The following is a 22,562-nucleotide window of genomic DNA, read 5'->3' on the forward strand; positions in this document are numbered from 1 at the left end:
GCAGGGCTGGCAGTGTCCAACAATTCTCTCAGCAGGGCCTGGGCTGTTCCTGGGGCTCTGAGGAGTTGGAGTGTGTTCTGTGCAAGCCCCAGACATGCCTCTTCTTGCCAAGAATGTGGCTGCCATGTTGGTCTTGGCTGGTGGGTTTCAGGCAGCACTGAGCTGTGGCGATAACTGTGGCTGGGCTTTTGCTGTGGCTCAGCAGAGCAGATGTCCCCAAGCTTGTCCCTGAGAGTTTCATTCTGGCAGCTTTGTTGCTCTGAGCAGCCTTCTGGAGGGGTGAATAGAAGGATGGAGTGCCTCAGATTCAGCAGTCTCATCATTGTGAATTTTTTTTGTGTTGTGTCTTGCAGAAATAACATTCATCCCATCATCCCAGATTTGATGATAATGAAAATACAGAAAAAAGAAAAGCAGGTTTGTGATCCTCTCTCCTCCCAGTTCAGCTGTCAAGGCCTGAGGACCATGTCCCATGTGGAAATTGTTGCAACTGATGTGTGGTGGGCAAGTGTTGTCTCGAATTTCCAGGCAGGGGTGCAGCTCAGCCCCTTGAAATTTGACCTGAGCTGCACCCCAGAGTCGGTGAGCCTGATGGGACCATTGAACAAGGTGGGGTTTATCTTCAGCGGTGGAAATGCTCTTGACTTGGTGCTGCCCCAGTGGAGGAACAGCCCTTCTTTTTGTCTCAAAGTCCACAATATTGGTTCTTGCTGTAATCTCCTTACAAAACCACATGATTGCTGTGATTGCTGCTGCTAGCATGATACACCAGGACTAATACCAGCTGGGAGGTTCAGGAAGATCATGTCTGGGAGCTCTGAGAGCTTGGACAGGGGGAATTTTCTTCCCTTACTCAGAAAAAATCCCATCTCACAAAGCTGTCATTTCTGGATGGCTGCATTGGATCATAACATCCTGCTGCTCCCAGAGGAGATTTATGAGCCAATGGTCTCTGTATTAAGTGTGTGCAGGGGAAGAGCCTGACCAGTGGCACTCTGCTGAGGGGAAAGGACCTGTTACATGCATGGAGAGCCACTCTGCCTGTGGGGCTGAAATATGGCTGGAGGTGTAAAACAAACTGCTCTGCCTGGAGCTGATTTGTGTCCATGCTGCTTTTAATGGGAAACCATTCAAGTGAGCACTGAGCAAAGGGATAAATCTGCTCGAGAGCACAAACCTGTGCCATTTCTAACTAGCTCTGAAGCATTATGTGATACTCAGGGCACCCCAGATCACACTGCCATGGCAGGTTAATGGGAGGAGGAAGGGAAGGAAGTGTTTTGAAGAGGTCAGTGTGCTGTTCTGGGCTTGCAGCAAGGCAAATGCTGCAGATATTGAAAGGTGTGTGTTCAGAGCACCAATACTATAGGAAGTAATGAGTTTAGCATTGTGTCCTAAAGATACTGTGAAGAAGCAGAGTCAGCCTCAAAGTGGGGAAGAGGAGCAAGGGATCATGGAAGATCTTGTGTACCAGCGTGGCTGCATTGCTCCTGATAGGGCAGAGCAAAGGCCTGGAAGAGAGCAGGATGCTTTGGGGTGTGGGTCAGTGATCTCCCTCCTCTGATAGCAAAGCCTAGGTAAGAAATTCATGCCACTCATTGGGCTAATATAGCAGGTTTGGGTGCTCTGGAGTGAGATTACTGAAATGACATGGGGTTTAAGCATGGCAAAACTATCCTTCCCCACATTTGGAGATTTTAGAGGGCTCAGCTGAAAATTGTTTTCTATAGCTGTTGCTGCAGATAAAATCTGGGAGGGAGATAAAGGCATGTGGTGTGAGGAAGGAGGGGTAGAGTTCCAGCTCCTCATCTCCTGAGCTCTCTAAGCCAGCAGCAGTCCAGAACAAACCTTGCAGCATGTCATGGCGGGGGCTGCAGCATTCCCAAATTCAGTGTTTGGAAGAAAGCCTGGCCAAGCAGGGCTCCTGCAGGCATTCTGTGTGCCTGGTTGAGGTGGTGAAGGGGTAGGTGGCTCCCTATAATGCTCAGATGAGCAGCACTGAGGGTAAAACCCACAAGGGGTGGCATTCCACATCACTCTGGAATCCACCACAAGGTGTGGGCACACCTGAGCCGAGGAGTGCCTGCACCTTGTAAACAACTTCTCATGGCACCAAGAGAGGCTGTTGCCTTCCATTGAACAGTCTCTCTGGACAAGATGAGATGCTTATGTGGTTCCAAGGCTCTCAAAAGTCATGTGTTTCCCTGCCAGCCTCTCACCTGCAGAAGCTCCATGTTGGTCATCATATGGTGTAGGATCAGGCCCAAGGATGAAAAGGCTGGCAAAATGCTGATACCCTTCATATTGTTGGGGGATGACAGGGGAACTGTCAACTGCCTTTGGGAAAAAATATCGGATGTGCTCTCTCCTTTCCCTTGTCCTAGTTGGCTGTCCTAGTGCTTTGTCTTCCCTATGTCCACTGCCAGTGGATTAGGAATCTAGGCTGGAGAGATGGGGTCTCAAAGTGGGCTGTCTGGGGAGGAGCTCCTCTCTGTGCTCCCTTGGTGCCCCCTGTAGCAGTGCTTCTCTTCCTGTGTAAATTATGATGGGTTGGGTTAGAGGGCACTGCCAACTGGTTCACTTGTGTGAGGGGCTGTTGTTAGCAAAGGCAGGGGCTGTGTTTCCACAACTCTTTTTCCTTACTAATACACAAAAAGCTGGTACATTTGTCACCAAGCTGTGACTAACTTGTGAAACCTGTCACTTGTCTCATGACACTTAGAAGTTTTCATTGCCAGGGTGCCTTGTCTGCTTTTGGAGGTGTGACAGGAGTGCCTGGTTACCCCCGAAAGCAATGACAAATGATGGATTTCCTTTGAGGGCTCAGCACCATCATTTCCTGGACTGTCTCTCCTCTCTGTGTCCTGCTTGTTCCTGGGCTTTGAAGGGTCTTCTGCTCTTTATTTCTGGCAAACTCTGACTTGTTAAATAACCAGAGAAATAATGAGCTAAAATAAATGCAGTTATCCCACAATGCCTCTAAATCTTCTTATTCTACAGCCATGGAAATGCTCCCATCCTGCATGGACTGTGAGAGCAGAGCAGAATCACATGGGAGACAGAGAGGTGGAAAGTCCTGTGACCCTTTAGCCTTCTCCTGGAGGGGTCTTCTGACTTTCCAGCCTGGGCTTGGAAGTGGCAGGAATGGCTGCATCCCCTGCAGTGTGCAGACAGCAGTGGGAGGCAATGGGGGACAGCCCGGGGCTGCAGGTATCTTGTGGCTGCTGAGCAGCCCTTGGAAGAGGGAGACCCTGGGAGCATCTGGGGGAGCTCTGCTTGCCTTTGCTTCAAGCACTCGCTGCATAAAATGAAGGATTTTCCTGAATTTTATGGGTCTGTTTATGTGAAAGTGAATTTTGCTGTCTCACATACTGCAAATGCAGTTGGGGGTTTTTACCTGAGTTCCCTGAGGCTGGAGCAGGCTCCTGAGCAGTGGGAGCAGCATGGAGGGTGGGGCTGTCCAAGCCCAAGGGTGCTTGTGGCTCTGTCCCAGGCTGTCTGTGGCCTTTTTTTTTTGTCATGGTGAGACTGTCAGGTCTGATGAGCCACCCCATGCTGGGTGAGTGGAGTTTTGGGCACTCACTCTGTAAGGGTGAAGGGTGGGGGGAGCAGTGAGCTGCTAGGGTGCCCTTCTCCTGCACACACAGCCACAAGTGCTGCCTCTCCCCCAAGCTCCAAGGGCTGCACAGATTTTCGTCTTGAGTGGGGAGGACAGTCTGGACAGCCCAGGGCAGCAGCATTGCCCTCTGCCCCACCCATTCCCTCTGCTAGGGTGGTGGGAGCAGGCTGGCCCTGACATCAGGCAGAGCTTCCGAGCTGTAGTTGTTGAGAGCTGTATTGTGGTGGAGCATCTTGGGAATAGAGCCAGGCCCCACCTCCACTGCACACATCCCGTGGTGACTGCAGAGCCTGCTCAGAGACATGATGGAAGGTAGCACTTGTATATTTTTAGCTACTTGTTGCATTGGATTAAGAGCTGGAAACAAGGGGTGCAGACACTGCAACCTGAGCAGTGTCCAACAGCCCATGCTGTACACACCGCTGGTGAGGATGGAACTGCTGGAGTGTTTGGCTCATCAGCCTGCCAAAACCCTCTGTGTGAAAGAAGCTGCCTGTTCTGCTCCTGTTGGGCTCTGCAACCAGCTGTGTGGATAGACTGGGCTGGTCAGCCTGACCATCTCAGGGAGGCAGAGCTGTGTCGTGCTGCCCATCCTGGGCTGCTGTTGGACTGGCAGGCTGGCTGGTGGCTTCAGTTAGTGCTGGGGGCGGGAAATGGGCAGCAGGGGTGCTGGGCAGCCCCCAGGCATCAGTCTCTGCCTAAAGAGCATGGAAACCTTTATGACCAGTCCCTGTCCCTGTGGACACTCCTCATACAGAACAGATCTCTGTGGGGTTTGAAATATGCCCTAGACCCAAATGCAGGCTTCTGCAGGCAGAGCTCTCTTGGCATGCTGCAGGAAAGCTTGGCCAAGCGTGCAGCAAATGGGGCTTGAATGGTCCTAGCAGCTGGGAGCAAGGTGGCATTTGCTGCTGGCTGTGATCACACTGCCTGGTGAGGCTGTGTTGTGTGGATGTCATCTGAGCCTGGTTGCCAGGGGAGATGGATCTGTTCTTGGTGTTGTGACCATTGGAAGAGCTCATCTGTGGCCTTCTTACTAGACAGAGCTGCCGTTCAGATCCTGAGGCTGTGTCAGAGCTTTGCCCTGCTGGGAACACTGCTCTTGGAGAGGAAAGCCTGCAGGATGGATTAGGGAGTGGGCATGAAGCTTCTGGTCTTTTCTCCTTCCCTCACCCAAACTCATGGGATAGTGCAGGGTTTGGATATGGACCAGGCTCCAGCACCCAGCAGTGCAGATGCAACATCTCCTTCGTCCCCATCACATCTCCTGGCAGTGCTGTCATGTGACTTCTACCATGTGGGTCCAGAGGAGCTTCTCTGCTCCTGCCTCTCACAGATATTATTATTATTACTATTATTATTATTTTTTATTATTATTATTACTGCTGCAGCTGAAACTGCGTAAGCTGTGTAAATCAGCGCTTCCTTTACGGGGCAGCAGATGTTGCTTCTTCCCCTCCCCACCTTCTCTTTGCAGTTCCCTCTTTTCCACTGTTATTCCCGTTGCAGGTACCTGTTGCAGGCAGCTGAGGCTGTGGCTTTTGTCCCTGGCTCACCATGGGCAGTCCCACTGAACTTGCCCTAAGCAGGTGTGGAGCAAACACTGATGAATTTCACTGCTCCTCAGCTCCCATGCGTGTGCCAAGGGGAGTTGGTAAACTGTCCCTTCACATGCCTGTGCACCCAGCTTTGCTGGGGGCTTGCAGAGGATCCTGGGTGCTGTGTGAGCCTTGTGGGCTGGAGCAGCCAGTGCATCCCACAGGCTCAGCAGTTTGGGATAGGGGAGGGAGCCCTTCGAATAACAGGGGCAGGAGCCTCTTTGCCTCCCACCTCCTGGTGGTGTTTTCCCCCAAATCCTGAATAAAAACTTGGCCTGGGATCCCTGTGGGCATCAGGTGTCACAGCCTGCCGTGTCCCAGGAGCAGCACTGGTCCCAGTCAAGCAGCAATTGCCTCCATCTGGAGCAACCAGAAGCCTCTGGTGCAGGCCCTGCCATGTTCAAATGCCAGCCTGTGGGACTCAGGCACACAGCCTGGGCTCACACAGGGAGCAAGTTGTCTCATTTATAGTCTCAAGTTGAGACTATAAATGAGACAAAACAATTTTAAGTTAAGGAAACACACCAAACCGTTAAGGCCCACCCTGACCTTTGCTTTTCCCTAGAATGGGGTCTTACAATTATAAGAGTGCTCTGTTAGCCTCCACAGCTCTCTGGGGAGTTTTTAAACTTTTTTTTCTCCTTCTATTTCACAGTAGTTAGACACAAGGAACAAGACTTCCTGCTCCAGCTGATGCTGAAGGACTGTATGAAATGTAATTTATAGAAGATTCCTCTGTGAATAAAAAAAACCCAAAACATCACAAAATGTATTCTGGAAATATGAAATCATTACAATCATCACCAAAAAAAAAGAAGCCAGTTGAGAGACAGTGCAAAAGCACAGTTCTAGGGATAAAAAGTGTTCTGGGGAAGCAGAGCGTGCTTGGATTGTTTTACCAGAGGTTCAGAGACGGGCATCATCTACCAAAATGTGGAGGTCATCATCTTTACTTCTTCCCCACTCCAAAATACCCAGAAACAACAAAGCTGCTTGCTTAGGTATACATGTAAAATGATATGTAGAATGGCCAGTTGAATGGAAAATTATGTTTCTATTCAGTTTAAAAAAGTGATAGTAAGAAAAAGGATGCATACTCTGTGAATTTAAAAGTTACCCTGTAGCAAGGCAGGGCATCACATTAGGAACCACTGAAGACATGGAGTCTAATAACAGATCTTTTCCCAACTCTCTTGGGATTTAAAAAGTCTTTAAGAGGAGTCACAGAGTAAATATGGTGAGGTCAAGTGGGATCTCATGGAAACTGAGTGTTTGCAGAACAGCTCAGTTAAATAGGCTCTCTACCTAGAGCCATCTCTGATGCCAGAGGCATCAGAAGGTTGCTCTTAAAGGGTGTGGCAAAGACATTTTTGAACAAAGTCACATAAGCCACCTGTTTTGAGGGTCTTTACTCTGGAATTGTAAAGGAACACTGTGAGATTTGGGAATTGCTAATAAATAATGTTGGGACCATCACCCATTAGGGCCATGGAAGGGGAAAGGGGAGTAAACATGAAACTAAAGGTCAATAGATTCACTTAGGTATTGAGTAAACAGTTAGGAACTATGATAATTAACCACTTTGTTTCTGAAAATACTGCACTGGTGAATAGTCAACATGACTTTTGCAAAGCAGAGTTAGTCCTTGCAATCTCTTGGGGATTTTAAAGATAACTGGCTCACAGGGCTGAAATTGGGCTGGGTCGGTGCACGGCTCATGGGCTCCCAACCAGCAGCTGAGGAAGTTTCTCACCAAATGCTTGTAAACACACAAAGTGTTGTCCTGATGAAAGGTCTTTCTGTAAATTAGTGACTGATTAAAGGCAAGGAAGCCAAATACAGGGAAGATGTTGCTGCTTTCACAGCACAAATAGGGGAAGAAAAGTGCTGGCTGATTTCTGCAGTCATCTGAGATGCTGAAATGGAGAGGGAGGCTGAAAAGTTGAGGAAAGTCTCCAGATGCTTCTGGTAAAGTATGGGAGAACCAGCCATGCATGTGTTGTCACTGAGGGCTGTCCCTGCTCCTGGTTGACACTGTAAAGCACTGGCAGTTTGGCATCTGCCTGCAGGTTGTCCCAGGGTGCATTCCCTGATTTGTAAAGGGAAAAGAAACAGAGCAGAAGCTTTCCTACTACTCTGTGGTACCTCTGATGCTATGTGCTTCCTACTGCCACCCCATAGCCAGTGGGGTTGGAAGAAGTGCTGAGCAGGATAAGGCAGGTTGCCTGAGAGCTGGCACAGCCTACCTGCGAGGAGAGGGTGACTTGTCACTTATGCCTTAGTTGGGCCAAGAGAGCTCTGCAGGGGGAGGATGGCAAAACTGAATTGTACAGATTGTGTGGCAAGGAGACCTCCTCACACCTTGAGAAGTAGAAGCCACTTAGGAGGACAGCAGGATTTAACCAAAATTAGTGGTTTTCCCCAATACCTTATGAGTATTACCTTATGAGTACTACAAAGTACTGAATGCCCCCAGGGGCATTGGCACCCAGGGTTACAGGTGTGGGTGCAGCCTGTCGCTGGAGCAGCCTGGGCAGAGATACTGACTGCCCTGCCCCACCCCTGCCCCCTCAGGGTCAGCATTGCCCAGAGCAGCTCCCAGCTGGTCCGGAGCAACCCAGCACAGCCTGCCTTGCCCTGCTGCAGCATATCCCAGGGCTATGATTTGCCAGGTTTAGGCTCCTGCAGCTACATGTGTTCCTCTCCTGTGAAGGGGATCTGAGTGTGCTGCTATGGCAGTGCTGGCCGTGGCTGCAGACACAGTGACCAGTAGCCCAGTCACAGCAGTGGTCAGCCTGTTGGCTCATGGACACCTGTATCTCAGGCCACTCAGGTTGAGGTTGCTGCTGCAGCAGAGTTCCCTGCAGTGGGTGCTGTGTCCCCATCAGCGTGACGCTGGCCCTTCAGGCTGTCACCCTTTGGAAGCAGAGGTGATTTCCCTTGTGGCACAGGGACAGCAGCCGATCCGGCAGCAGCAGCACAGGGACAGTGAGCTCCTGCCTGCCATGAGGGACCAGCTAGGCTGCTACAGGCAGAGCAGTGGGGGTGCTTTGGAGCCATGCAGGAGTACAAGCTGGCTCTGCTTTCTTAGGCTTTTCCTGTTGACGGGAAGCCAGGATAAACTGAACCTCATTGAAGGGTAATAGAAAATACCCATTCCCTGGCTCGTGGCAGTGTGCCAGGCTCTCACTGCAGTCTGTACTTGGCAGCAGAGTCCTACATGCATGGCCAGAGCTTGCTGTGGGCTTCAGGAGCTTAACATGAAGCATTCTCTCCTCAAAATAGACCAAGCAGCTTTGGGAGTAGAGTTTCTGGGCTGGCAGCACTTGGTGGGAAGCAGCCTGGTCTCCCTGCCTCTCTGTCCGTGTGCTCCCTGTGTGAGCCCAGGCTGTGTGCCTGAGTCCCACAGGCTGGCATTTGAACATGGCAGGGCCTGCACCAGAGGCTTCTGGTTGCTCCAGATGGAGGCAATTGCTGCTTGACTGGGACCAGTGCTGCTCCTGGGACACGGCAGGCTGTGACACCTGATGCCCACAGGGATCCCAGGCCAAGGTGCTGCCACTGAATATTAGGGAAACAGACTTCCAGCTCTTCAGGGAGATAGTCAGTGGGATTCCCTGGGAGACTGCCCTCTGGGACAAGGGAGTGGAACAGAGCTGACAGATCTTTAAGGAACTGTAGATTGGGTAGCAGTGCCAGCATTGATCCAGACCGAGGCAGGAACACATTGAGAGCAGCCCTGATGAGAAGGGTTTGGGGGTGCTGGTGGATGAGAGGCTGCACACACCCGGCCGTGTGTGCTGGCACCCAGAAACCAACCATGTCCTGGGCTGCATCAAAAGAAGTGTGGGCAGCAGGTCAAGGGAGGGGATTCTGCCCCACAGTCCCCTCAGGTGAGGCCCCACCTGCAGTGCTGCATCCAGCTCTGGAGTCCTCAGTGCCAGACAGACACGAACCTGGTGGAGCCAGTCCAGAGGGAGGCCACCAGGCTGATCAGAGGGATGGAGCACTTCTCTTAGGAGGAAAGGCTGAGAGAATTGGGTTTCTTCAGCCTGGAAAATAGGAGGCTTAGGGGTGACATAATTGCAGCCTTCCAGTTCCTAAGGGGGGCTTACCGAAAAGAGTGATGCCAAAATTATCTGGATAGAAACTTTGTAACACAGTTTTGAGTATTAGAAGCAGATATTCTTGATTGCAGCATGCTGCCCAGGGGAATCCTTCCTCCATTCCAGTGGGATGATTGTTGGGTGAACAGGGATTTTATCATGCACACTGATTACATATTCATTAGCTATCCCCATTTCCTTGGCTTTATTTTACATAGTGTCACATCTTATCAGAAGTCCTTACATGGTTCTTTGGGGTCCATCTTCAACTTCTGGCTGTTCTTCGACCCCTGCTTTTGAGTGAGCACAGTATCGTTGTTTTGCATAACTTCTACTCTGTCAGCCTTGCAGAGCTGAGCTGGCATCCTGCTTGCACTTTGCACAACTTCTGTTTGCCTAAGTTACATTCTTTATCTATTTCTACAAGGCTGTGCTGTTGTGTTCTACTGTCCTTGACAAAAGTAAATGTTGCTCTACTGCTCTTATCAAGTGAGTAAAATGCTGTTCTGTTCTACTGTCCTTATCAGGGGTACTACCTAAAGGGGACTTACAAGAAAGATGGAGAGGGCCTTTTTACATGAGCATATGGTGACAGGACAAGGACGAATTGATTCAAACTGAAAGACAGTAGGTTTAGATTATCTATTAGGAGGAAATACATGCGCGCGCACACACACACCCCCCCCCCCACACACACACATATATATATATATATAGTATTAGATATTAGGAGAAAATTCTTTGCTGTGAGGGTGGTGAGGCACTGGAAGGGGTTGCTCAGACAAGCTGTGACTACCCCATCCCTGGGGGTGTTCAAGTCAAGATTGGATGGGGTTCTGAGCAACCTGCTCTAGTGAAAGTTGTCCCTGTACACGGCAGGGTGTTGGAAATAGATAATCTGTAAGGTCCCCCTTCCAATCCAGGCCATTCTATGATTCTAAATTGTTACAGCTGGTCCCCATGTTACGAGAGCTGAGGAATGCAAGGGCTGGGACTGATCCTGTTGGCCAGCCAGTGGTCTCAGAAGCAGCATCAATAGTGCTGAATTTTCCCCTGGTCCTGAATAGGTTCCCTTTAATTCCTGAAGAGCCCTGTGATGGCTGGTCCATGTGGTGGGATGGCTGCTTCCTCATCCCAGGCTGCTGGTGCAGACAGCAGCAGCAGCCAGGGCTGGAGGTGGCTGCATGTGGGGAGGGATGCTGCTGCAGCCTGCTTGACCGACGCCAGCCAAGCCTGCAGCCCCACTTGTGGGTGGCTCCAGCAGCATCAGGGAGCAGTCCATTTGCAGTCTGTTTCATTTAATGCTGCCATCTAACCCGAATCAGAAGTCCGAGTGTTACAGAGCACCCTGTGCCTAGACAACCCTGCATGGACTCCAGCCCTCAGCCTGTAAGATGTAAAGATTTGCATTCTCTCCCACAGCTCTGAGGTATCTTGAGGAACTGGATGATGCCGAGGTTCTGCAGAGCTTGGGCATTGCTGCCAGAGGCACTAGCACCTCCATCCTAGCACCGGGGAAGGGCCTTGTGAAGGAAGCAGTACCCCTGGCCTGGGGCAGCTGTGCGTGTGAGGTGGCAGGGCAAACACTGCCCCTGTCCCCACAGGCAGAGGAGATGCTACCTGGCACTTCCTGGGCCGCTCACCGGCTGCCCCACGGGTTCCCTACAAGGAGCTGACACCTCCAGGCTGTGGGAAGGGCCCGTGTCTTGTCTCGTGGCACAGCCACCAGCCCCCAGTTGCAGGAGCAGCTTTCCAGCCCCAGTCGTGCTGCTGGGTTTGATCTGGTGCTGCCCTACCAGCCCCCTAACAATGAGCAAGCCCAGCAGTTGCCACTGCTTCCCTCTGGTCATGGCTGAGCCGTGTGTTAGGAGGAGCTGGGGCGCTGGGGATGGGAACTGATGGCAGAGCAGCTGAAATGGAGCCTGACATGTTCCTCTCCCCATCCATGCAGCACACAGCTGCGCTTCTGCCTGCTCCTTTGTGCATCCCTTGCTCTCTCTTGCTCTGGCAGCTGCTGCAAGGGATGTTTCCGGTTCCCAATGAGAATTGTCACCCCCAGCTCCCTTCCTTGGGCTGTCCCCTGCCTGCCTTGCCAGCCTGGGCTGCTCTTCTGGAGTGAAGGCTGCTGCACATTGAGCCTGGGCCCTCACAACAGGCACTCCTACTGCTGCTTGAGGAGAGTGGGGCCCTTGAGTGCTGCTGTGGCCAAGCACGCCCAGGAGCAGCTCCATTTCTTTCAGTGTTCAGTGCTGGAAAGTTCACAGGAAATGAAGGAAGTACTGAAGGAGGAAGAGCAGCTCTTCTCTCCTGGCCTGGAGGGAGCCCCAGCACACAGCAGCTCCTGTGAACAGTGCTGGTCTAACCCTTCTCTTCTGCCTCAAGTTCTGCCCCAGATGGACCTGGGAACCCTTTTTTTTTGTTTCTGTAGGCTGCTAGGCATCCCTAATTCCCTCTCCTTGCCCTACTGTGACAATCTCTGGCTCGGGGCAAAAGGCAGGAAGTGCTGTGGATGCACAGGTTGCTCTTGCCTTGGCCAAGTGGAGTCTGGAGTATTTGATCAAAGGCAGAACAGTGTTTGAGGCACACAATGTTTGAGGCCAGCCACCTCAGCTGGGACGTGAATGGGCTAGGGGGGAGCCAAAAGGCCTCTGTCTGTCAGCCTCTGTTGGGCAGAGACGGGGGTTCCTCCCGTTGATCTGTGTCTGCTCATGGTGGGTGTTAGCCATGGTCCCCAAATGCTGAGGGATGCTGCCATGCTGCACTGGGTGCTTGGAGCCTTGTGGGGCTGCAGTTCCCTTGGGGCACCTGCTTTTCAGAGCTGTGCTGTTTGCTTCACCTGCTGCTTTGCGTTCTCTCCGCAGCCACCAAGCTTCAAAGCGCTGAGCCTCTCCCCAATGTCGTCTGCCTGGGAGTGCAAGACACAGGACGCCTTTGCCAGCAGTGAAGAGCAGGACGAGGTGCCCCACCAGGTGACAGTGACAGCCACAAACACAGGTGGCCAGTGCCAGTGCCCGAAGGAGGAGCCCAGTGGGGCTGCCCAGAAGCGGACAAGCACCCAGAACGGGATGCAGGACAGCGGGGGCACGGGGGTGAAGAAGAAACGGAAGAAAAAGGATCTGGGAGAGCAGGAAGGGGGAGATAAAGCAGCTGTGGAGGTGAAACCAAAGAGGAGGAGAGAGCCTAAAGAATCAAAAGAGCCTAAAAAGGTGAAGGAGTCTAAGAAGCCGAAGGAGCCCAAGCAGAGGGAGGTGGCTAAGAAGCCCCGGAAACCTCGGGAACCCAAAGCCCCAAAGGAGCCTAAAGACAAGAAGAGTGGCTCTGAGCCAGCCCCCAGATCAAGATCCAAGAAGAGTAGGTGGGTGTTGGTGTGGTCCTTTCCCTGTGCCTGCTGTGGGCAGGGCTGTGGGCTTGCATGAGCTGCGTCTGAGAGAGAGCAGCACTGGGTGTGCAGGATACTTGGTCTGAAGGCTGAATGTGCTGGTTGGGATGCCAGGATGAGCTCTCTGGCCATGCAGAGATGGGACAGGCAGGTGCTCTTTGGGGGATATGGCCCCGTGAGACTCAAGATCCATAAGAGGACCAGAGAGTCTTGGCCTCTCCTTGGTCTGGCCTTTGTGCCCACCATCCTGGGGCAAAAGGGACTTTAGAGGAGATGTCCCACCAGGGCAGTGAGGTGCTGTGTGGCAGAGGGCCTGTCATATATGATTTGGGGCCTGGGCAGAGGGTATGTGAATGAGAAAAACCTGGCCCTGGACTGTATGCAAATGAGAGTCTCTGCACATCCAGGGCCAGCAGCCTGCCTCCCCTTGCCTTGGGTTTGGGAGGATGGTGGAGCAGATCCCATCCCCTCTCCCTCTCCTGTTAGACTTGTCCCTTCTGGCAGCTGTGGAGCTGTGCTGACAGTCAAAGCCAGCAGTGGGGGGAGGCCTGAGGACTCCCTTGTCCTGCACAGGCCAGCGCCACTGCCTCCAGTAATTCCTCAGCCTTTTAATTAACAGGCTGGTTGGCCAGAAGCTCTGGTTTCTTTTTAATGGCGAGTGTGTGCAGGGAGCAGAGCAGGTCTCAAGAGCACTGATTTAGTTTGGTCTTCTGCAGCCCTCCTCCTTCAGAGCTCACTGACAGCCAGATCCTGGAGAGGCCATGGCTGTGGAGCTGCCATTGGGGTGGCCTTTGGTGCCATTGGTTATGGGCTGGTTGTGGACAAGAAGAGGTGTGGGATGCTCAGCAGGACGAGAGCTGGGTGCCATGTCCCCAGCAGATCCCTGAGCCATGCAGTGCTGTCACTTGTGCTCTTCCTTGAGCCCAGGGCTCTGCAGATGTTCATCATGAGTTGGTGAGCCAGAGCAGATGGGGATGGGCGGATCAAGCGGACACTGTTGGGAGGGTTAGTGAAGGGCTCCTCCAGGCCCCAGGGAAGGCTGCAGCAGAGGGATGGAGGTGGAGAGGGAAGGAGATGGGCTGCCGGCAAGGAAGGGATGGATGAAGCCCATGTGCATGCAGCATTGCACCCCAAGAAGGGTCCTGGGATGAGGGATGCAGCTATCTGATTTTCCTAATGACACTTTTGCTCCACCAGTAAGGACCTGCCATGCAGGCAGTTCACAGAGATCTGCCCCTGCAGCAGGACCTGTGGGACCACACCAAAGCAGGGGAACCCAGGGGAAGAGCAGGCCATGGAGGTTTGGGAGGGCATTCATGGCTCTTGTAGGTCCTTTGGCTGCCAGCAGTGCCTTCGCAGGGTGCTGACCATTATAGACAGGGCAGCCCATGAGTGTGCAACCTCTGGTGGGTAGCTGGTGGACACATCACCCTGCCAGAGAGGGGGCTCATGGCAAGGTAACCCCAGCTGCAGATTTGGAAACCCTGGCTCTCCCACTGGGCACAGCAGGTTCTGGGCATTCCATGGGGGGCTGAAAGGCAGCCAGCTTGCTGTGCTGGGTACCAGCAGAGCCCTGGTGGAGAGGCCACTTCATGCAAACCACACAATGTAATATAACTCTGCAACACATCATGCAACCAGAAGAAACTGTGTGTGGGAGTCTGGGAGTTCCACAAAGCTCTCTGCATTCCTTATGCTCTATCCCAGTATGGCCTGAGCCTATGGTGCTTCCTTCCAGTCATCTGTGCCTTCCAGGAGGACTTAGTTCCAGCTCTGCTGCTTGGGAAGTCCAGCCCGTGGGTCCTCCTTACAACTTCCGGGCCTCTGTAGCCCCTCTTTGAGCCATTTTTCAGACTTGCTTTGGGCTCTGGGTCAGCCACCAGCAAACCCCCTGTGTGAGGGATGGCCATAGGTGTCGGGGTGGAAGCTCTGCAGGGAGCAGGGCTGCGTATCCCCCTGTGCCCCCCGGCCATGTGGAGCTGGGGAGGTGCCTGGGGGGCCCCTGACAGCACAGGAAAGGGAGAGGTGAGCAGCAGATTTTGGTTAGTTTGTACTCTGCAGATGGAATGATTGCTGTGAGTCCTCTAAGTGGCAGATAATGGTGACATAATTTCTTTTAAATTATTTCTAATCATAGTCGATGACTGACTCATGAATGAAGCAGTTGTTAATTGCGACTTACAAATCAATATCTTGGGAGTTATTGCTTGGTGGAAGCGCTGCTCACAGAGCATTTTCAGGGCCTCTAATTTAGGCATATATGCGCGGCCAGGGCATTTTTGGCCTGAACAACAGATTTTTACCTTTATTTTTTGCTAGTCACAGGCAAGCAGAGATTTTTCTTATCAAATGGAGCTAAAATCTTGACATTGCTTTGAAACTAATGGTTCCTCTGCTACTGTCCAGATCTGGGATGTGGAGGGGGTGAGTGGTGGGGCTGGAAGAGAGGAAGGAGGCATTGCTCAGCCCCGGGACAAGCACCAGCTCTTTGGAGCCATTCCCTTAACAGTGTTCCTTGCAGAGGGAAAGGATGGACTGGCATGCTGGGAGCAGTTGTTTTTTTACTGTGGTGCTCCCTATTCCTGTTTCCTTGTGCAGGCAGGGGTGCAGGTGGCCCTTACCCTGAGAACATGCCATGGGACTGGGCTTATCTTTCCATGTTTTTCAGGAAGGTGGTGGGATTCATGGGCACAGAGCCCAAATCCCCTCTGTCCCTCTGTGACCTGAGCGTGGAGAACAGTTGCCTGGTGGGACAGAGCTTCCCAGCGGGCCCTTGGAGTGGGCAGTGAATGTTGTGATGGGCCATTGCATCTGTGGGAGTTGGATCTGCATCCTCCTGTGTCTGTGGCGATCACAGGGCTTAACTCTCTCCAGCTGGAGGCTCACACCAGTCTGCTCAGCTGCCCCGGGAGGGGGCTCAGTGCTGTGACTAAGGAACACAAACTGTGAACAGGAGCAGCTTAGGCTTGGTGTAAAGGTTTACTGGGGTCTGGCAGGGCTCGGTGGCATGGGCAGGAGGTGGCCAGCAGTGTGGCCAGTGCTCCTAAGACTGGACTTGAAGGTTGGTTTCCAGGGTGCTAGGACATGGGTTGCCTCTGAAGCTGCTGAACTTTATTTCTGACTTGGGTCAGCACATTTGCTCTGACTTTGGTCACACACAGGATGTGTTTGGGAGCACTGTGATCAGAGCAGGCACCTTGCTGCCTTGGCGTACTGAGTTTGGTGGTGGACAGATCCTCTTTGTGCCTGTGCTAGACCCCGTGAGATGAACTCCAGCTCCTCCAGCCCCTGTGGGGTTGTTCCCTTGGCTGGTGAGAGCACCCGGCCTCCACACCAGGCAGGGCAGGTGGACCCTTTCTTTCATCCCAGTGTTCTGGAGCTGGATGAAGAAACACTTGGTGTGCTTAATAGCATCAGTGACTGGGGATCCCCAGTGCTGGGGGAGTCCCAGGAGCCTTGAGCTGCCTCTGGGTGATCCAGTGGCAGCAGTGCTCTGTGTGGTGCCTGCTGCCTCTCTCCTGGGATCCCCAGGACATGATCTAACTGTCAGTCTGCCTCGGCAGCAAAGACACCCCTGTGGAGAAGAAGAAGAAAGGGAAGAGGAAAAATGAGATACCAGTGAACAGTTTGGATTTGGATCAGGATCTCCTGAGCCCATCTGTACAGAGCCCAGAGGAGTCTGTGGAGTCAGCTGACAGCCAGGTATGTCCAAAGCCCTCAGCTGGCTGCTGGTGGGTGAAATCCTGGCTGCCTCTCAGTGGGACCACAACAAGGGCCTCTGGGCACAGGAATCAGAGAGCATGCTCAGCACTGTGGTCAGCTTCTATCACCCTGAAATCAGCTGTTGGCCCAGGGTTGCATGCAAACTGCTGCCCTGGGCCCTGCGTGTGTAAGCCTCGAATGTCCCTCTCCACCACAGCTCTGGACATCTCCCTTTCCTGGCACAGCACAGAGGGGCACATTGGCCCTGCAGCCTGCGCCCTGCATCCCTGCAGGGCTTGGGGACTGCTGGGGCTCTGTGGGTCAGGGTGGGTCTCAGCACTGCAATGAGTGCCTGTTCTTCCTACCACCCCCATCCTGCTGGGGCCTGGGAGGAGTTCTGGCAGCTCTGGGGCTTTCTCTCTGCCACTCAAGCAAGGAGGAGGTCCTTGGTCTGTCCGTGCCTGCCGGTACTGCCCTTTTTCATCCCGTGTACAGAAGCGGCGCTCAGGACGGCAGGTGAAGAGGCGGAAGTACAACGAGGACCTGGATTTCAAGGTTGTGGATGATGATGGCGAGACAATTGCCGTGCTGGGAGCTGGGCGAACCTCGGCGCTCTCCGCCTCTACTCTGGCATGGCAGGCAGAGGTAGGGCTGGGGGTGGGACTGGGGGAATCTGCCTCCTGCAGGGTATTCCAAAATGTCAGTGCTGTGGCTTGAGGAAGTGGTGGGTCCCAGCTTAAGGATAGGGTGAGAGAGTGACTGTCTGGGAGGGTTCAGGCTGGCTTTTCAGGAACTGTGAGATGGACAAGAGGCATGCTGGTCCAACTGTCCCCCTCCTGCTTGGAGACTAAGGCCTCTGGAATGTGTGATGCAGCTGGACATGTTCTACCCGCTGCCCATGCCCACCTTTGGCTTTGGTCTCTGTAGCTCCTGTCCATGATTACTCTATTATTTTATTCCTGATGGCTGAGGGCTTTGTAGGTGCCATATCAGAATTTTCTGCCTGCATTGCTGCTCTCCATCAGTGCCTCAGAGTGTAATGATGCCAGCCTGACCCTTGCCAGCTGAGCTGATCTGCTGGGCAGCATGGCAGGGATCTGGGCAGCATGCAAGGGACCACCCAGTGCCACTGCGGTTTGGGCCTTGCTGTCTTTCTGCCTCTGCCCACTGGTTCAGTGCTGACTGCTCCTTCCAGCCTGTCTGTTGGATCCTGCAGCTCTTTCCATCTCTCTGGTCACTGACAAAGCTGTCAGATATTAATAATGGTCACTGGTTGTTTTCATGGTGTTTCTGTTACCCTCTCAAGTCCCCTCTTCTCAAGGTTTTGGTGGGTATTAGCTCTGTTGATAAGCCCTGACCTGATGATCCATGCCTGGCCTGGGGCTGCCACACACCCACAGGACATGCTCCAGTGCTGCTTCAGCTCTGCCTGAAGCTGTCTCCCAGCTGGGCTCCTGGCAGTCATCTCTCCAAGTGAGATTTTCAAAGCAGCAGGTGTGAGCTGCCTTTGACATGTGTCCATGCTCCCACCCTGTTCTCCTCTCAGTCCTAGACTTCCACCTCAGTTTGTCCTGCTCCAGATGGGTCTTTAAAGCTGTTGTCCAAAGCCAGGCTGAGTGGTTGCTCTGAGGCCTGGCCAGCCTGCCCAGCTGAGCCTGCCTGTGACTGCTCCCAGGATCAGAACTGACAGCCAGGGCAGGATATGAGTGCTCATATCCTCAGTGTTGCTCTCTCCGTGGCCTGGTCTTGCAGCTTTCCTCCTGCACCCTGGCCACAGTCCTAAAGAGCTCTTTGGGCAGTGCAGAGCTCCTCCAGCAACCTTCAGAAAGCCAACAGTGAGCCACAGACCAGTGGAAGCCTGTGTAAGGGCTGTGGATCAGCATGGGAGCTCCCAGCACCAGGGCACTGCACTGCTGTGATGGCCAAGCTCACACAAACCCTCTGTGGGAGAGTCAAGCATAGCCCAGCAGTGCCAGGATAGATGCCTGGGCATAGGGGAACAGGCACTGCACAGTCACTGTGGTCACTGTCACTGTGACCACAGTCACTGTGGTCACAGCTGTCTTAACCCAGTTTAGGGCAGAGTTCCCCAAATAGGGAAGAAATCCTGCTCTGGGCCTCAAGATGGCAGCCAAGGAGCCCAGGCAGAGCTGCTGTTCTCTGCTCATTGCGTTGTGGTGCTGGGTTCAACATCCTGCTCTGCACTCAAGGACAGTGCCAAGGCACCAGTCACCTGTGGGCTGGGGATGGAAGGGTTGCTGTGGCCCTGGGCATGGTCTTGGCTTTCCCAGACACTTTCAGATGAGTGGTGTGGGGTGCCCTGTCTGTCTGTCCTTCACTAGCCTGCCCCATGCCATTCTTTGAGAGACTTTCTAGTCTGCAAAGTGACACCTCAGGGCTGCTTTGCCTTGGTCCATACTATGCGTCTGTCAGAAGGGAATGAACAGAGTTCTTCTGCTTTCTGCTCTGCACTTTGCTCCTCCTTCTGCTGTACAATCTTCTAGCCAAAGCAGAACTGATATTTCTAATGTTCAAGCAGGCTCCATGTTTTTGATGTCCCTCATCTCCCCTGCATCTTCCTCCGTGAGTCTCCTCTGTGGCAGAGACAGGCACAAGCCTGGCTCTCTTGTCCCTTGGCATTTGGTGGGGCTGATCTGGCTCAGCTGTGGCCAGGAGAGCCTCCACCTCCCCAGAGCTGGCAGCTGGATAGCATTAGGGCCACCTGCATCAAAGCCTGTGCTCAGTGAGAGGAGCTGTGCTGGAGCCCCTGGGTGCCAGCAGAGGGTATCTATGGGTAGAAGTCTGCAGAGAGAACGAGGCAGCACTTCAAGCCTGCCAGGAAGAGCTGCATGGAGAGTGGTGGGGTGAGGTACTGTTGCCCATGTCCTGTGGCCATGGACAGATGACAGTGTGTGGGTGACATGTGGCAGGGCCTGGCAGACATGCTGCCTGCTCTCCTGAGGCCCTGGGGCCATACAGCACTATGGGGCTGTATAACGGCCAAGGCATGACCAGAATGTGGCATGGAGAGTGCCTTGGAGCAGGAATGTGCATAGTTTTGGCATAATTCCTTCCTTGAGTTCATGGGCAGAAGTGCCCAAGCTCCCTCCTCTTTTCTGGGAAGCTTTCCACTCTCTCTGGCTGCCCTGGTGTGGCTGGAAGGACCCACACAGCAAACCTGACACTGCTGTGGCCTGGCTGACCTGAAGAGGACAGGCAGAGGGTGAGTGTAGCTGGGCTGGCAGCACCTACACCCTCACACCCAGCAGAGCCTCCCCAAGCACAGCTCTCCCATCTCCCAGTGCCAACTCTGTCTGCCTGGCTGGGGGACTGGGAGAGCAGCAAGCAGCCGTTCAGTGCTGGGAGAGTGCCATGGCTGTGTGATGAGCCAGAAAAACAGAGCTCTCTTTTCCTGTCCCCAGGAACCTCCCGAGGATGATGCCAATATCATTGAGAAGATCCTTGCCTCCAGGATGGTGCAGAAGGAGGTGAGTGGCAAAGATGTCAGTGAGGCTAGAGTCCCTGAGCAGAGGACGGATGGGACCTGGCTGCCCTGTGCAGCAGGGACATGAGACGGCAGCAGTTGGTGCTCTTGCTTCTGTGGTGGGGTGCTGGGGTATGCCCAGACTGGCACCTTTCTGAGCTGTGGATCAATATGGTGCCTCTTCCATCCTGGGCATCAGAAAGCCTCTGAAGAGGAGTCAGGCCTGGGCTGATGCCCAGAAAGTGTTGGAGTTCTCCGTGCTCAAGGGTGGTCTCACGTCATGTTCCCCAGGGCTACTCCATCTCTGGAGCAACAGCACAATGAGTGCCTGGCTGTCCTCACCATCCCTGGGGCTCAGTCCCTGTAGCCTGTGGCCAGGCAGGGGATGGCTGAGAATGCCCCCCCAGCTTCTGCACAGCCTCTGACTGTCACTGACTCTCCTTCCCTTGGTTTCAGGCTCATCCTGGAGGCCTGGCATTTGAGACAGAGGAGTTCTACGTCAAGTACAGGAACTTGTACGTGCAGTGTTGTACTTGTGGTGCTTTTTTCTGTGGGCCTTGTGCAAGCAGGAGCAAGGACTGTGCGCTCCCACCTCCGTCCCATCCCTAGCTGCAGCCCCAGCATCCCTGTTTCCTGCCCCTGTTGATGCCTGGAGATGCTGCCTAGAACAGAGGCTGGGCAGAGTTAAAGGAATAAAGTAGGGATTTATTAAAAGGCCTTCAAAGGATACACCTTGGGCAGTACAAGAGCCTGGCTGAGGCTACACCCAAGATGGACAATGAATCATGAGTTTTCAAACTTGTATAAATTTTAGTCCATTTGTATATTTGGGTTAATTGTCCTATTACAGCTTCAGGTTATGAAGTCACGTCCTCCTAGACTGCTCTCCTCAATTTGCTGTTAACACTTTTTGGGCCTGAAGCTGCAACAGTGTCACTGGTTCTCAGGCTGGAAAAGGATTGTTTTGTCTCACTAAACTGTGAAGAGAACTTGCTAACACTTTCTGTGAAGTTCAGAGTTATATACTAATACAGTACAGAATCTGCAATAAAAAAATTGAATTAAATATTGGAAAAAAAAGCTAAAACTTAAGGCATCATTGTCCCAAGTCAGCTGTGATGGGAAGCAGGGAAGCTGCTGCAGCTTCAGTGCTTAGTCTTGGCCTGGTCCTGGGGCATGGCTTTCCCCAGTTTGGGTTGGCGTAGGCATAGGCATGAGCTGGACATTCTCTGGATTGCTGGGAGATCCATGCTGCTCTGTAGGGTGGATGGTTTGGGACCAAAGGCCTCTTGGTCACATGTTGTTGATTTTTTTTCCCCCCTGCAGCTCTTACCTCCACTGTAAATGGGCAACACTGGAGGAGCTGGAGAAGGACCCCAGGATCTCGCAGAAGATAAAGCGCTTCCGGAACAAGCAGGCTCAGATGAAACATATTTTTACAGAGGTGAGAGTGGAGCACTGTCACTGTGATATTTTATGAAAAATCCCTTTGCCAGGATTTTTTCTCCTTTGCCAGGATTTTTTCTCCTGAGAAGCTGAGAAGCCTCAGAAAAGGAAATGTAAACAATATTATCTGATTGCTTGGAATGTGCTTTGGAGGTTGCTTTCCAACAGGTGCATCTTTGATTGGTTCCATGTGAATTGTTTTAACTTAATAACCAGTCCCAGTCCAGCTGTGTCAGGACTCTGGTCAGTCACAGGTTTTTTATTATTCATTCTTTTCTAGCCTTCTGATGTCTCCTTTGTCTTTCTTTAGTATAGTTTTAGTATATAATTTTCATATAATATCATATCATAATAAATCAGCCCTCTAAGAACTTGGAGTCAGATTGTCATCTCTCACTTCCTCCTGGGACCCTCACAACACCACAACAATTAATAACCACAGAGCACAGTGAGCAGTGGTGCCTGACTCTGAGCCCAGTGCCATGGCTGAGCAGGCCAGGAGCTGCCCAGACCAGTCTGTCTCCAGGGCCAAAGGCGTCAGGGCTGGAGCTGAGGGGCCATGACTGTGCCCTGGAAACCTCTAGTGTCCTTGATGGAATTATGAGCAGGGTGACAGGTGTTGCTTGCTGGGCAATGCCAGCTCTGGAAGAGTTGCTTGGTGGGAGGGTGGGGCAGCATATAAGGCTGGAGGTGCTTCTGTGGTGGAGCAGAGATGCTGTGGGAGAGAGGGAGCTATAAATATCTGGGCTTAGGGCAGCTCCTGCCTGCTCTGCTCTATAAGCAGATTAATGTTGCTTAGTATGAAAGGTGTTCTATAATTTATCTTGCTGCTCCAGAGATAGTTGTTGGATCTCCTCAAACTGCCCCTTACAAGTATAAATCAGGCCAGTAGGCTATGAAAATTTCTTCTTTGTAGCTGGAAAGCTGGGGGTGTGTGTCAAATTTCTCACTCACGAATCTGTTTGGGGTCTTTCTCAGGATGCAAAAAAAAAGCGTGTGTTGGAACACTCTGTACCACCAACAGTTCAGCAAGGAGCACACGCTCTTTTCCTGTAACAAACTAGGGCTTGGGGAGTTGTGAGTATAGAAGCCTGATTTTTCTCCTTTCCAAGCCCTAGGCCATGTCTCTCCAAGGACTATGCCAGGTGGGGCAAGAGGGAGGGAGAGACATAGACCAAGGTGTCACCTCTTTGCAGCCGTGGGGTTCAATGGGTGCTGTGTACTGTGG

At 52.7% G+C, this 22,562-nt stretch overlaps 1 protein-coding gene across 11 annotated transcripts in view; it reads left to right on the forward strand.

The window, feature by feature from the left end:
- CHD6 (chromodomain helicase DNA binding protein 6) overlaps positions 1-22,562 on the forward strand; it is a 99,572-nt gene that overhangs the window by 41,699 nt on the left and 35,311 nt on the right. For 9 of the 11 annotated variants that reach the window (XM_059862668.1, XM_059862661.1, XM_059862669.1 and 6 more), the window contains 7 exons: positions 354-417; positions 12,185-12,678; positions 16,266-16,404; positions 16,900-17,049; positions 19,827-19,892; positions 20,345-20,403; positions 21,215-21,332. In XM_059862668.1, the coding sequence (XP_059718651.1) occupies positions 354-417; positions 12,185-12,678; positions 16,266-16,404; positions 16,900-17,049; positions 19,827-19,892; positions 20,345-20,403; positions 21,215-21,332 (1,090 nt within the window). The remainder of the gene's footprint in view (positions 1-353; positions 418-12,184; positions 12,679-16,265; positions 16,405-16,899; positions 17,050-19,826; positions 19,893-20,344; positions 20,404-21,214; positions 21,333-22,562) is intronic. The other 2 variants (XM_059862667.1, XM_059862666.1) reach the window with 1 other exon arrangement.

Source organism: Haemorhous mexicanus, chromosome 18 (assembly GCF_027477595.1).
Source record: "Haemorhous mexicanus isolate bHaeMex1 chromosome 18, bHaeMex1.pri, whole genome shotgun sequence".
NCBI lineage: Eukaryota > Metazoa > Chordata > Aves > Passeriformes > Fringillidae > Haemorhous > Haemorhous mexicanus.